A 15249-nucleotide genomic window follows, 5' to 3' on the forward strand; every position below is an offset into this window, starting at 1 on the left:
TAAATACAGTTAACTGACATACATTATGATCCTGGGTTCAAGTCATTTTTAGTTCAAACTGCGGCTTGCTTAATAGTCTTTTGTAAGTGGACATTGACTCAGTGCACTGTTTGTATAGTGGTGCATTCATTTTGTAGGCTGTCCCAGTGTGTTGCATTGCAAGGGCTCCCTTGACAAAAAGCAATGGGATTTATCCATTGGATTTCGATATATTGATGAAAATAAGCATTATGAAAAACACACATTTCTGATGATTCTTAACATGTTCTGTTAAGCTCCACATATTACCACCACGTTATGATCTTTTAAACGTCAAGACAATTGACAAAAGTTAAAAGCTAACGTTATGCTATAAACAAACTACATCATAGTCGCATGGCTGCACATCACCAATGCTGAGCTAAGATAAGCTATCCGAGACTTGTGTCAGCGTCATGACGTTTTATAGTTTATTTAGTCCCTTCTCAACAGCCACTGTTCTTATGACACGTAGAAGCTTCGGATATTCACAAGTGAGTGTTGACTGACAAATGTCAAAACGTGAAACTCTTTTAAGCTGCAACTCATTTCCAGATTTGAGGACTCATTCCTGCACCACTCTAATGTCCCTCTGCATGACCTTTAATATCATATCTTACTTCCTCCTACAGGAAAGGGAATGGTCTCTCTGAATGCACATTGTGGGCCTGTTGAGTTCCTGGTGGCCACCACCAGCTCTCTGTCCCCTGACCTCCTGAAGAGAGACTCTTTAGGGGACGGGCCGGACTCTGCGTTTGGGGGCGAGGACCGCAGCGACACCTCGTCCCAGGAGTCCCTGCAGCAGTCCTACCAGGGGGAGGGGCGGGGCAAAGGCCGTGGCGTCCTGCTGCAGTACAAGCTGCGCTCCACATCGGGACTGCCCGGGCGCCCGCTGACTGCGCTGGGCGACGAGGCGTCAGACTCCTCCCTGGAGTCCTTGGAGCACAGCGTGGAAGACGGGTCCATCTACGAGCTCAGCGACGACCCAGACATGTGGGTCCGGGGACGTCCTTGTGAGCGGGAGGGGGGCCGCAGGGACAGGGTGATCTCTGCGGCGGTCATCTCTGGAGGAAAGGGCTTCCGTAGACTGAAGGAAGGAGCGGCAGCCGGCACGAAGACGAGCGGGGAGGGCTTAGAGAATAATCTGATGGTGTGGCAGCTCCCTCTGACAGTATGATATGGAGAACATACGGCAAGGTGAGGAGTATTTATAGCCGTATACCCAGCTTAGCCTTGAATCAACCGCTCCATATATTCAAGGGATTTGAATAAACATGCATGATGTGAAGGCGTCGCAGAGCTTGACATGTTATGATCGAGCCTGTGAATAAGGAAAGAGGCGCTGTCAGCCAATTGGACGCTTTGAATGTTTCGGGGTCGTGCGTCACCATCAGCAGTGGCGCAGGCCGCCTCAGATTAGCTCCCTGTGATTGTTTAGATCTGGTTCCTGCCTTCGTTAAGAATTATATGCCTCAATTTAACCTCATCATGGCGCCGTGTGCTGTGCCACATTAATTTTACGCGAATGACTTCTGTGCGAGCGGCCGTGGACGGCGCGCCTTTGAGAGGCAGCCTTTGTTGAATCTGCCTCGCTCTGCAGAGTCGGAGATGGACATCTTTTATCTGATCCTGGGGGAGAGATCCCATCTGTTTGGAGCTGAGAGCCGGGGACTTCCACCGCATCACAAAGCACATTAGCATCACTTTATTAGCGTTGCCAGCCTTTCTCTCATCCCATACAATGTGAATGTATGATACCTTCTATTGTATCTCAAAATTGAATCTGTCCTCTCTTAAAAAAAAAAAGAAGGATTTAATGTTTCCTGTTTGTTGCAGCTGTTGCAGATATCACTTTTGGTTATGGAAAACCATATGGAAACAAGACTCAAAGATGTTATTGCGCCAAATTACAGAATCTACATTTGCACTGTAGACATCCTGTAATATCTCCGATTTATGTTCAGGAAAAAGAAACTTCTTCATATTATTTTGCCCAGATAAAACACTGTTTTTTTCTTTTTTCATGTCATCCATCAGATAAATGAAACACATGCGCACAGGGTTGTGACACAGCTGGAAACCCCAGTTACACATCAAAATCAAAACTCTAAAAATAATAATGAATGATAAAATAAATGCGCTACAGCTATCGAAACTGCTATCAGATGTATGTATCAACAGTGAAAACATAGCTCAGAGGGCCACTAATTATTCATTATCATTAATAACAAACAACATGATTCAGATTAAAGATGGTGTTTAATGAAACATAGCATACAATTAACAGACATTGATGTATATTATCTCCAGGACCTTGCATCATGTGTCATCAACACTTGTTTTGAAGCTAATATCTGGTAAATATTTGGAGTTTAATGCAAACATTAATATTCTATGGTCAAGAAATGAGCATGATGTTAACATTTTAGTGATTATCATGTTTCAAGATAATTTGAAATATTACATAGTCTATCTTTAACCAGATTTTTAAAACATTTTAAACACATTTAAGGTATACAAATGCATTGATATTCGGTCTGTACAAGCTCTTCTTTTTCGTTAATCATAAAATGATGAGATGTTGCCAATATAGCAACAGGAGTATGGTGAATCACAGCTGGTATAATAAGCACTAAGTGGTACTGTGTGGAATATTGCTAAGTGTTTGCTTCATAACTTTTTATTTGGATCTTATGGTAACATTGGCAGGCTTTTGAACATTGACATCAATCCTGCAGATTAACAGTGCATGTTTTAAACAAGTGGGCGGAGGAAAATCACAAATATGAAAGCAGCTTTGTGGATTTTCAATAAAATGGAGAGCAGGTGAAGGTTGTGTTATATAACTTTTCTCCACATATATCTCTACTTAGGCCTTCCGCCACAAAAGGAATTTCATCTTATCCTCTCATCACAGACGAAGCGCAAAGTTCATGTTTTTTATTTCCCTGCGGCACAGTCAGGTTTATTTTCCCTTTTCTTCTTCTCCTGCTCACAACTGACTGCATCAAAAGCATTTAAACATCCTGCCTTCAGCCGGAATCACTGAAAAAAAAAAATGACTACGTCCTTGGATGCTGTCATCTAAATGTAAATCTCGATGTCACGTCAGAAATGTATACTCTTAATTCATGTGAGATTCAATGCTGCTGGATCCATAACGCCATGATGGTCACTGCGGAGGTTGTTCGCTCAACCCTAACCAGGGGAAGCGTGTGTTTTCATCGAGTTTCATAAGCTTATCAACTGAGATACAGTATCATCTCCAACTGACATTTGATGGACATTATTTCAAACAATTCATCTTCTTACACTACATGTGTACAGGTATTATCCATGCACTGAATATTAATACTTATGAATGACCGTACTGTACTACTAATTTTAAATGTTACTAATTAAACCTGCATTCCCTTTTGTAAAGAGGACTCTGCAACAGTGTTGATGTATAAAATGAGATTGTGGTGTTAAAGGAGAAGTCTAGTTAATTTTTGAAAGGTTTGGCCATCATTCAACACATACAGTAAGATCTGTACAGTGGCCAACGGGTGCAAATGCACTACAACGGTGCAACACATTTCCATTTGCAGACATTTGCTGCAGCTAAAGAAACTATGTTAATACAAAAACACAAATGGGCTAAAATATCCAAATGAAGAACATTTTAGTAACTTGACAACACATGTGCAGCATTTAAAAAACGTGCGCAGCTTTTACCTAAAGTGTTGCATTAACAAAACGCTGCAAGAAGTTCAAAACACATCAGAAAACTAAAAACTGATGCACACAACTGGAACTGGAAGCTTGTTGTTGTTCAGGGGTTATAGTGTTGGCCAATTGTCACTACTGTTGAAAAGGTATCAAAAACGTAAGTGGCTTTTTTCAACAATTGCAATAGTAACAATTCCTTCCGGCATTACTAACTAGACAACTGTATAATCCCTGAACGTCAACAAGCACTCTGGTCCAAGCTGATTTTTGTGTTTTTCATTTTCAGTGTTTTGCTTTTAATTTATGCAGCGCTTTTAGTAAATCCTGTGGATGTTTCGTCAAGTTGGTGAATGTTTTCTAAATGCTACACATGTGTTGTCGTCAAGTTGGTTCATTTGCATGTGTTATTGCGCATTGGTATTTTTTATTTGCATTGTTTTGAAACTGCAGCGCAGTTCTCCTAATGGAAGTCTTTTGGGCCTTTGTAGCCATTTGCACCTGTCGGCCTCCGTAGGTTTCAGAGATTATAGTCAGATCTCAAAAAAAGATTTTCACTTTGGTCAGATCTCGAATATGTTTTCACATGAGGCCGTAATCCTCTTCCATACGACACATACACATCTGGGATTGATGGAAACGTCACTAAAAACAAGTCAGCACTATAAGAAACACAAACAGTCCAATGATCATACAGGTTTTAAACAAACAGAATTCTTGGTAAGCAACACAGGAAGAAACATTTTTTTCAGCTAAATTGTCTGACATCTGTCACAGTTTACACACTGACTTCCATGTTCAACTTTGCCCTACCATAGCACCATTTGTTCCTGTGCGATGAGGCGTGATTACTGACATGATGGGTGCGTTGACCTTTAGTTTTGCCACCTGTTGTGCAAGTGTTCACAGCCTGTGTGATCATCTGGCTGCTCTTCTCTTAACCTGTCACATCTTGTTGGAGGGATACCTCACTGATTGCTTAGGTGTGTACAAAATGGAGAACAATTACATTAAATGATGGCCAAATCTGTTATGTAAGGTGACAACAATTATTAACTAGAATTATCCTTTAAGCAAGAGTATTACACTTGATGCCGTCACTGCTCATTTCTCCTTGGTACTTTAATGTTACATGTCTAACAGGCGAATGCTGAATTAAAAAGATGTTTAAACTTGAGTTTGTCCTTTTTTTATTTCACTGAATCATATTGATGTGGCTTTATTTTGTCAAAGGTACAGTAGGCTTTGAGATAAACCGTACATCTGTAGCATTATTATGCTAACTCTGTTACACTTTCTTTATGACTCAGAAAATCTAGTCCTTGATGTTTCATTTGGATTATCGTATCACTTTGTTGCTGTTTGATTATTAAAATTACAATAAGCTTACCTCTGTGTCTGCTGGAAGCCAGGGCTTAAAAACAACACAGACAGGAAAAACTAACAAGAATACAGACACTGAATTGTAAAAAGAAAAAATACTTAATGTAGTCCTCAGCGGCGTTCATCTCTAATACTCTAGCCTCTAGACATCACATTAAGGATAGTACAGTTTATTTGTTGTTGCTTTCTCAAGAGCATTGCTAGCTCAAAGTAAAAAGAAACGTCAAATTAGTGAGTTGATTTGAGAGAACATAATAATGAACCCTTTTTGGTTAAACTACTAATATAATAAAACTACCCTTGGATTGACATATATGTTTATCAAAGAGAACATATTATGCTCATTTTTCAGGTTCTTATTTTGTGCCTCTACTGTGTAATTTGTACATGTTTTGTAGCAGGACGGGGGGAAATAAAAACTAAAATACAGAATATTCCTTCCCCGATCACTAAGGGGTGAACAAGCCACACCTGAGAGCTGGGGGAAGCTAATCAGACAAATGAGCTGTGGAGGAGAGGAGAACACTCTGCACTGCTGAAAGAGGGAAGAAGTGGAAGTCTGATCCAGCTGACATACCCAGTTGGATTTTTGGAATGCCACTGAACCCAGGAGCTGGTAGGATCATTTTCTGACCTGCATTCTGATCTGTGATTTTGCCTGGCTTGCACTCCCAGGTTGGGGATGGGGATTCATACACACCCATCCACCTGAACTGCAGTAATCTGAAATTGAATTGGCCTGTGTGACTGGAGTGTTAAACAACAATACAAACTTCTCAGACCCAAACATCCATCACTCACTCCTCATGGTTTTGAGAAATTAGTCCTCTGTTATTTAATTAATGAATTCCTGTTTTCTTATTTGATCATTTGATTGACATAGGCCTATTTAGTTTTGGAAATGTTGAGTTTAAGTGTTTTTGGTATAGGCCCTGTCACACTGTCCCGAAATTGACACCCGATGGACACACGATAAAGGAAATGTTCAAATTCGGCTGTGATCGTAGCTACATCGGGCCATTCGTGAGGGCATCTTACCCCCAAAACACACCAGGAGCATCTGCGTCGCGTTACGGCCGCGCCGCGGCGGTCGTAAGTATGCGGCCACTCTAGTCAATGGGTGCTATTACACCACACGTGTTACGGCTCAGACGCGTCCCAGAAGCGGCTCGGCTCAGCGCTTCTCTAAAATTAGGATGAATTCTATTTTTGCCGCGGCGCAGCCGTAAGGTAAACTCCTCCCCCCATCCCCCCGTAGTCTTTCAAGTAGGATAATACATGCCAGCGTTCTCCTCTGGTTTACAGGCACTGTAAATGATATATATATAGAATAATTATGATGATGAATGCATATTTTTTTACCACTAAAATACAGCAACACATCTTTGATTCATGTCGTTTATAACTGGAATATTACAATTATTATTAACTGTGTCTGTAGTCTACAACACAACAAAATAGGAAATAACAACAATAAACATGATTTAAACAGACACAAACATAAACCATTTAACTACGTATAGCCTACTTACTTGTAGAAGTACAAATGTCCAGGAAATATTCCAAAATCAACAACAACTGCGAGGCTGCACACACGACGCTCCGCTTCCGCAACGTTTTGAAACGCGTCTGGTGTGTGTTGTCGCAGGAGGAGGTCGCAGGGTGGCGCAGTCGCAACGTAACGTGGCGCAGACGCTCCTGGTGTGTTTTGGGGGTTAAGCCATCGTATGACCGCCGGTGGAGTTTCTCAGGCTCCGGCAGCAACTTCGTGAGCGGCAACTTCGTAAGGTACTCGTGAGGGCATCTTGTCAAATCGTGTCATCTTCGTGTTATCATCGGTGCATTCACCCTCACTCTGATCGTGGCGAATGCCCGATGCCACCGATGATAACAAGATGCCCTCACGATGGCCTTACGAAGGGCAACATTTACACACGAATTCAACACGAAAAAGAATCTTCGCAAGGTCCTTCGGCAATTTTTTGGCATGCCAAAGATTTTGCCACCGCTCACGAAGTTGCTGCCGGAGCCTGAGAAACTCCACCGGCGAAACTCCACCGGCGGTCATACGAAGGCTTAAGATGCCCTCACGAATGGCCCGATGTTGCTACGATCACAGCCGAATTTGAACATTTCCTTTATCGTGTACCAAAAACAATTATGTTACAGTACTATGATACTGTACTGATATCTTCAGACTTTGTTCTTTACTTTATCCGTCGTTATATGTAGAAAATATTACGTTTTCTCCGTAATGTTGTTTCCATAACAACAACAACTTCCTGTCAACTGTCCTTCAAAATAATCTATTATATTCTTTTTAGTTTCACAGAACACAAATTGGGTTATTTACATAATATGTTTACATGATTTTGTTGTGCAATAAAACAACCCGATGGACACACGATAAAGGAAATGTTCAAATTCGGCTGTGATCGTAGCAACATCGGGCCATTCGTGAGGGCATCTTAAGCCATCGTATGACCGCCGGTGGAGTTTCTCAGGCTCCGGCAACAACTTCGTGAGCGGTGGCAACATCTTTGGCATGCCAAAAAATTGCCGAAGGACCTTGCGAAGGTTCATTTTTGTGTTGAATTCGTGTGTCAATTTTTGCCCTTCGTAAGGCCATCGTGAGGGCATCTTGTTATCATCGGTGCCATCGGGCATTCGCCCCGATCAGAGTGAGGGTGAATGCACCGATGATAACACGAAGATGACACGATTTGACAAGATGCCCTCACGAGTGCCTTACGAAGTTGCCGCTCACGAAGTTGCTGCCGGAGCCTGAGAAACTCCACCGGCGGTCATACGATGGCTTAGATGCCCTCACGAATGGCCCGATGTTGCTACGATCACAGCCAAATTTGAACATTTCCTTTATCGTGTGTCCATCGGGTGTCAATTTCGGGACAGTGTGACAGGGCCTTTAGGGACTGTATTTTGATCATTTTGCATTGTGATGCAAATGTTTGGATTATCCTAGCTTGGTCACCGGGCTTTCCCTTTTTTTTAAATATTTTATATAAATAATTTAAACATTCTTCAAGCCAATAGAAGCGCAATATTAGGTAGTGATGTCACTATGTCAAACTAGTAAATAAAGAAGCCCAATCGAGGCGTTTCTCTGGAGGGAACCAGGGATTTTAGCCTTGGCATACCATTTACATGCACAATAACCTATATAGCACACAACAGGGAAGAGAAAACACCATAAAGGGGCCGCTTTTAGATTGGTTTGATCAATGTTATATTAACAGAAGCTAGGAGTAAAAACAAGGAGAGGATCTCTTCCTATGTGCAGAGTAAAACTCCTCAGATAAATGATGACCATTGAGACTTGGTTTTGTCACATATTTTAAGCCTCTTCACCTTTATTATGCCAGCGGCTTATGTCACTTCAGGGAGACAAGTGGAGGGGGGGGTAGTTACGACTGCTTTATCTCCGTCTCTTTCCCTCGCTGTGTTTCTTTTTTTGCCTCTCTCTTCTACACGTGTCAAAGAAGTCCTCCAGGAATACAAATCTACCATCCATCAAAGTAGGAAGTGAAGCTGTTTGCTTTTTCCTCATCAATGTGTGCTGCTAACCTTTGACCTGAACGCTACATTAATAGCCTCCTCCTCCTCCCAACTCCACATGGAGCAGTCAGGTCACATAAAGCCCCCCCGTCGGCGCTGACATTGTCACATAAAGGGGTCTCTACATCCACAGGAATTAGCCTCAGCTGCAGCCTTTAGGAATTTAGCAGGAAAGGTCAATGCTAAAAGGAAGCATAGGTGCTAAGTGCTGGAATGTAACTAAGTACGTTAGAACTACGAACACCCTGCACTGCGCATGACTTGCACTGTACTACATACACAGTGGTGAAATGTAGTATTACATTTACTCAACTTGTACTATTTAGACATAGCTTCAGGCCCGCCCCTCCCTACACGCAGATCACACAGACTGCGTAGGCGTAGGGCCTCATCTTGCAGAGGGGGCCTCATCTTATGCGCAAATGCGGCGCAATTACAATTCCCTGCATAGCTTACTTGTACTTAAGCAGGGATGCTCCGATCGATCGGCCACCGATCGATATCGGCCGATACTCACTCTCTTCCAATCGATCGGTGCTCTCTAAAAATGCCGATCGCATGACGTAAAATGATGACGTAAAATACATGATACTTTTCTCTGTGCACGGCATACAACAAGCTCGCCAAAATGGCTTCACCAGTCTGGCAGTATTTTAAGGTGTCCAAAAAAGACAGTAAAATAGCGGTGTGCAACGTGTGTGAAGCAGAAATCCTGCAGCTCCACCCGCTGTGACGGACCGGTGAGCGGAGCAACACACACACTAAGAGTTAGACCTAACACTGTTTTATCTACCTCTGGAACTAGCTAAACTAGTTATACATATATTTATTCTTCACTGTCAGGTCACTCATTACTGGATCAGTGAACTGCATGAGATACTGACAGGCTGTCAGGAGAGAGAGAGAGGAGGGGGAGAGAGGAAAAGAAAGCGCTTCCACTCATCTCTCCCGTGTTATTATCCAAAGTTAATGTAAACTTGAATAATGTACTTCATAATTTGAATGTAATAATTATGCTCGTTGTTGTTTGTGGAAGCGAGTTTTAAACATCACTTTAAATGGAAGATCCCCATAGGCCCGCCCACTCGATCGGATCGGCGATCGGTATCGGCCGATACTGATTCCGGCGATCGGCCCCAAAATTGGCGATCGGAGCATCCCTATAGGCCTACTTAAGTATTTCCATTTTATAATACATATACTTTTACTCAACTAGTATCTATTTAACACTCATAGTTCGTTTTTAAATACAAAACACAGTACTGTGTTATATTTATCTACAGTCTTTTTTTAACCTGTTAAGCCCCATTCCCCCGCGGGCGGGGAGGAAAACGCATCACCGCAAGAAACAGTGTCTGAGGGCTTCTAAATATTTAAAAACCTATGAATGTGTCATACTTAACTAACGGGAAGAAACTCAGCTACCTGACGATACAAACCATTTTTACCGAAACAAAACACAAGTCTCACAAGAAGCGTCTAAATTAGCCCTGAGCGAAAAAATGCTATCTCACTTGGCACAGAACTCACAGCTTAAATACCCTTATTACTTATCGTATCTGCAAAAACAAGATATTGATTAGAAAGCTGAGATTCCACAGATTCCAGAAATATTAGTATCATCACTGAGCGATCCGAACTCAACACATAGCTTCACGGAGGAAGCTTCTTACCTTAGCTGTTGTTCTAAACAAAATGTGTGTTCAATGGCATCAAAACGATAAAAAACGCTGCTGAAGGTTAATCCAATGTGTCTGTGTCACTTTGAAATTATTCCTGATAATCCATCTTCATATTTACTAGTTTGAGCCTAGGTTTCAGTTTTCAGAGCATAACATTGCTTTGGGCATAGCTCTCACTTGTCAATGGTAACGTGTGTGTGTGTGTGTGTGTGTGTGTGTGTGTGTGTGTGTGTGTGTGTGTGTGTGTGTGTGTGTGTGTGTGTGTGTGTGTGTGTGTGTGTGTGTGTGTGTGTGTGTGTGTGTGTGTGTGTGGAACTTCCCTTTTGATTCTATTGGCTCTAACGGTTAAAAAGAGGTGTCGATCACCAAAATCGACCAATGGGTTCCCGAGAAACGGCAAATACACCCAAATGACCCCAAAGGTGGGTTTTCTTTTGCTAAATCTCTCTAAAAAGGTCAAATGTCACTTGTTTTGCATCAATCTTGATACAGGGTACTACTTATTATGTTATAGTTTGGATTCCTAAAGCTTTTAGTCTACCATCCCATCATTCAAGTGTAGTTTTCACTATAAGTAATGTTTTTTTTTGGACGGACACTATAATTTACATTTTTTTACTGTGTTCAATCTGAATTTACTTTACAATAAAATAATTGTATATTGATTCTGACTTGTCTACATCCCTGAAAAACAGGCTTGGGGCTTAACAGGTTAAATAACTTAAGTTGCCTCCACAATGACAAGTTACAACATTTAAAGGACATAACATGTATCTCCTAATGATGTCCACAATATGATAGTATTCTGTAATACTAGAAGCCACATAGCCATTTTGCATACCCAAGACTTCTTCTGATACATAAAGTACATTTTACTGATAATATAATATAATAATTGTAGTACCATAGTATTTCTACTTTTACTTAAAGTGGACCTATTATGCTATATTTGAAAAATATATTGTAGGACCAAAACATGTATGTAGTTTTTTTTTCAAAATATCAAACAGATCACCCATTGTAGCCATGCCTCATACTGCTCAAACCCCTCTTTTGCAGCCCTGTTGGAGAAACGCGGATCTTGGGTCCTTAGCTTGAAACAAATAAATAAGAGGAGGCGGAGCTAATGCCTGATCAGAATTCTACCGGAGATAAAGTTAAATTCTGCTGTGATAAAACGCCATCCTGTTTAAACCATGTCAAGGATTATTTCTGAAATAGTATGGAGCTCAAATGCTTTTTCTCTTGCAGGTTTATCACAAGGTGAGTTCCTTTTTTTACTTCCTGCTTTTTAAACACATGTGCTCTCCAGTACAGGTTAGCTCTGAGTGTTAGCGAGGCTTGCTAATGTAAACAAAGACGTCCAAAACACGTCAGGCATTGTTTCTGATAGCAACTTTCTGTGGGTCCGCTGCCGATTTGACGTCAGTTCGGATGGAAATCTGTATCCGCTCGTTGTACACCCGTTTTTAAAAGATTTGGGTACGGAGGAAAAGAGAGAGGGTTTTATTTTCTGATGCTGCGTGAGTTCCCCGACGCACCGGGGACACATATTTATGTATAAAAGACATCACAAAGTGCATTTTGCATGATAGGTCCCCTTTAAGTTTGACTTGCTCCTTCACATTGAAATGTATGTACTGTATATTCATAATCATTCATATCTGTGTATATGTGGAACATTTTAAATATTTAACTATACTGTCACTTAGACATTGGTATTTCTAGAGAGGGCCAACAGTGGCCCCTATGACGATGAGCATGCCATGAGCAACACTAGAAATGGGCATCAGAAAAAGATGCATCCCAGCCATTAATAAGCCTCCTTGTCCTCTGCGGATGTGTATAATCTAGGCTTTGTTTACTTGTACTCTTTTCAGTTTTGCCGCAAGCTCTCATTTTTGTGGCTCGTAGATGTTATCCTGGGAGCGCCCAATACTCAAACCAGCATCCAGCAGCACAATGAGGATCACTCCACTACAGGAAGCTCCTGAAAGGCTCCATAAAACTCCAGAGAGCATTGAGCGTGTAACACTGATCTGATGAAGCAGTGCTGAGTCGTGCTTTGTACCTGGGTCAGCATTAGAACACATCCTCTCCTGGAAGCAAAATGACAAAAAGAGATGCCCAAATGCTGACTCAAACAGTATACGGCACAAATATGAGTGCTTTTCCAGCAAAAAAGCCCTTTTTTAAAAACCTTTCTATAGATATGTTCTGCCAATTAACCCTGCTTTAGGAGAGATTTGCCTATCTCAACCCCCAGCTTTGCGCCTGTGCGGCTCGCGGCGTCACTCTCCTGCGTCTCAGGTATAATTTGCATGCCTCGGTCAAGGCTAAACTGAAGCGGATGAGGCATTGCGGTCTGAAGGTCTCCCTGCTTTATCTGCCGACTCCTAAAAGCCGGGCATATTTGCATTGCTTTTCATTTCCGCAGGCTCGGCGGTGCGGATAATAAAGGAGGGAGAGCACACTGTACCAACCTTGCTCAACAAAGGAAGCAGAAGCTAATGATTTGCATACGGAGAAAGCGAGGATAAGACCCACACAGCGCTGCCTCGGGTCTTATTATCGCCTCCATCATCGCTCCGAGTAGAAGCTGGGTCACATGGTAGGTGTCAGAGGCAGTTGTCTCCCCTGGCAAAGTCATCTCACCCCCCTCCCCAAAAATAATCTATATTTCAATAGAGGATATTGTTTTCTAGTTCAGCTAACTTCTAGAGTAAACTCCCACAATGCCCGGCGTTCACTCGTCAGTCTCACTTCACGCGGGCCTGACAATGCTCTCAGGTCTGCTCACAGGAATGTTTTATTTACCGCCTTTTAATCATGCAGGAGATTAATGAAAATGTGATCGCTGTACATTATTTAACTCGTCCCCAAGGTTCAGGGTCTTCCTCACGGCATGACATGAGGTGAACAGTTGACATCTCTCACAATATGTGTCTCTTTGTCCATAGAAGTAAAAAACAAACAAGAATATGATGTATTTATGCTGTATCCATTATCTGTTAACAATGTACAAATAGTTTCTGCATATCATTTTCTCTCTCTTTTCTTTTTCTGATTTGTGGATTTTTATTTATTTATTTAATGTATTTTAGTTTTAACTGCATTTGTTGTTATGTATGCCTTGTGTCTTATAATTTCTTAAAATGCAAATAAATCAATGCTTTCTGCTTCATGAGTAGTTGTCATCTCGCACAATATTTATCTTGTTGTCCCTCTATTTGTATATAGACTGAAAAAGGAGATGTTCATAAGGAATGACCCTGCTATAAGATGTGACAATCAATATGAGTATTAATGATACATCCTAGTTTTCATTCTTTTTTTTCCTTCTTTTTTCCTCCCTCTTTTCCCCTTCTGATTTGTGGATTATTTATTTATTTTCAGTTGTAAATGTCACCCGTTTTGTCATGTTTCTTGTAATCATAGCATTTAAAAAAAATGCTTATAAGAATTCAATAAATAAATAAAAAACTGCATTATTTAACTTGTCCGTTGAGCTTGCTCTGCTTTATGGCATGACACTGATTTGAAGAGTTGACTAGTTGTCCTCATCTCCCATAATAGTTATATCTTTATATTTAGTATTTGTATCGAGGTACTGAAAAATAAATGTACCACCTCCTGTTATCCTTTCCTATCCTGCGCCTTCCTTAGGCCAAACCATTATCATTTATATTTTTGGAGTCTGTCAAATCATAAGTGCAGCTGAGGAGTTTTATAGGCAATTTCCCCAAAACACATTTATCTAATGTCTCGGAGCTGATACTCCGATCCCCGCTCTTATTTACTGTTATAAGTATAAACATGCCACTTTTACATGCTCTGCATTTCCCTCTGTCCTGCAGTTTTTTTAAATGTATTTTCTCAGACTGTTCACCCTCTGAAAGGTGACCTTCAGTTCATATATCTGTTGCTATAACTCACTGCTCCTATCTCAGCGGGACCTCTGCGCAGAAGATAAAACCTTTTTTTATGTTTCACAGTGAATCAAGTCACTTCATGCCAACATTTCTCCGACTAGTCAAACCAAATGACAATGTTAGCATTCAGGCCCAGCCTTTCTCCTTTGTGCATCCTTGTTGAATTTGGATGCCAGCCAGAGAACATTTCAGAGGTAAATAACATTTCTCTTTTTTTTCATGTGGCTTTAACCTGGCTGCATTTCACCAGAGGATCAAAAACCCATTTTCAGCGTCAAAAGCAACGCCTTATCTTGGCTTATTCCTTCTGTCTGTTTGACACGCTGATGCAATTCATGCATCACCTGCAGCCGGGGAAACAGGAATGCTAAGCAACTGGTTTAGTTTTTACTCAGAAATCTACACAAGTTTAGCCTTTTATTAATGCTTTCACTCCTTACTTTTCTCACAATCTTCCCTCCCATCCCCCTCTCCTCTTGTCTCCCCCTCTTCTCCTGGGGGAGGAGATGTACAGTCCCTTATAGTGCTGTTTTCCTCCGCATGACAGATGGAGGCTATAAATACACCTTTTCATTGTATTCTGGTAAACACGGCCATGTTTCGTGTAATATTGCCGTTCCCAAGACAGCACTAGGATCCCAGAGGAAGTCGTGTAACCATCCTGTCGGGGTTTACCATGCATGTATAGAGCACCACCCACATCTGTATTCAGTTACAGATGGTTTTCCTCTCAGCTGCAGCGTCTTGATTGCTGTTTGATTGCACGTGTCAGTCCAGAGTGAGGTAAACAAAAATAAACAAGAAAAGTGCCGACACCAGCTCATCAAGCCTGATTTCCAATCTAACATAGTGTGACTGAGTAATGGACTTTTTCCACTTGGCATCGGAGCTGAAAACACCACACCGAGCATTTAAGATTCTTAGTTCCTCAGAGGTATATCAAATCAATA

The 15249-nt window shown here is 41.4% G+C and overlaps 1 protein-coding gene across 1 annotated transcript in view; it reads left to right on the forward strand.

Annotated features, from left to right (window-relative positions):
* Nucleotides 1-4903, forward strand: part of arhgef10la (Rho guanine nucleotide exchange factor (GEF) 10-like a) — a 175065-nt gene extending 170162 nt beyond the window's left edge. The window contains 1 exon segment of the mRNA XM_034205647.1: nucleotides 651-4903. Within this exon segment, the coding sequence (XP_034061538.1) occupies nucleotides 651-1195 (545 nt within the window). The 3' untranslated portion in view covers nucleotides 1196-4903.
* The last annotated feature ends 10346 nt before the right edge of the window (nucleotides 4904-15249 follow it).

This window comes from Gymnodraco acuticeps, unplaced genomic scaffold (genome assembly GCF_902827175.1).
Source record: "Gymnodraco acuticeps unplaced genomic scaffold, fGymAcu1.1, whole genome shotgun sequence".
NCBI classification, from domain to species: domain Eukaryota; kingdom Metazoa; phylum Chordata; class Actinopteri; order Perciformes; family Bathydraconidae; genus Gymnodraco; species Gymnodraco acuticeps.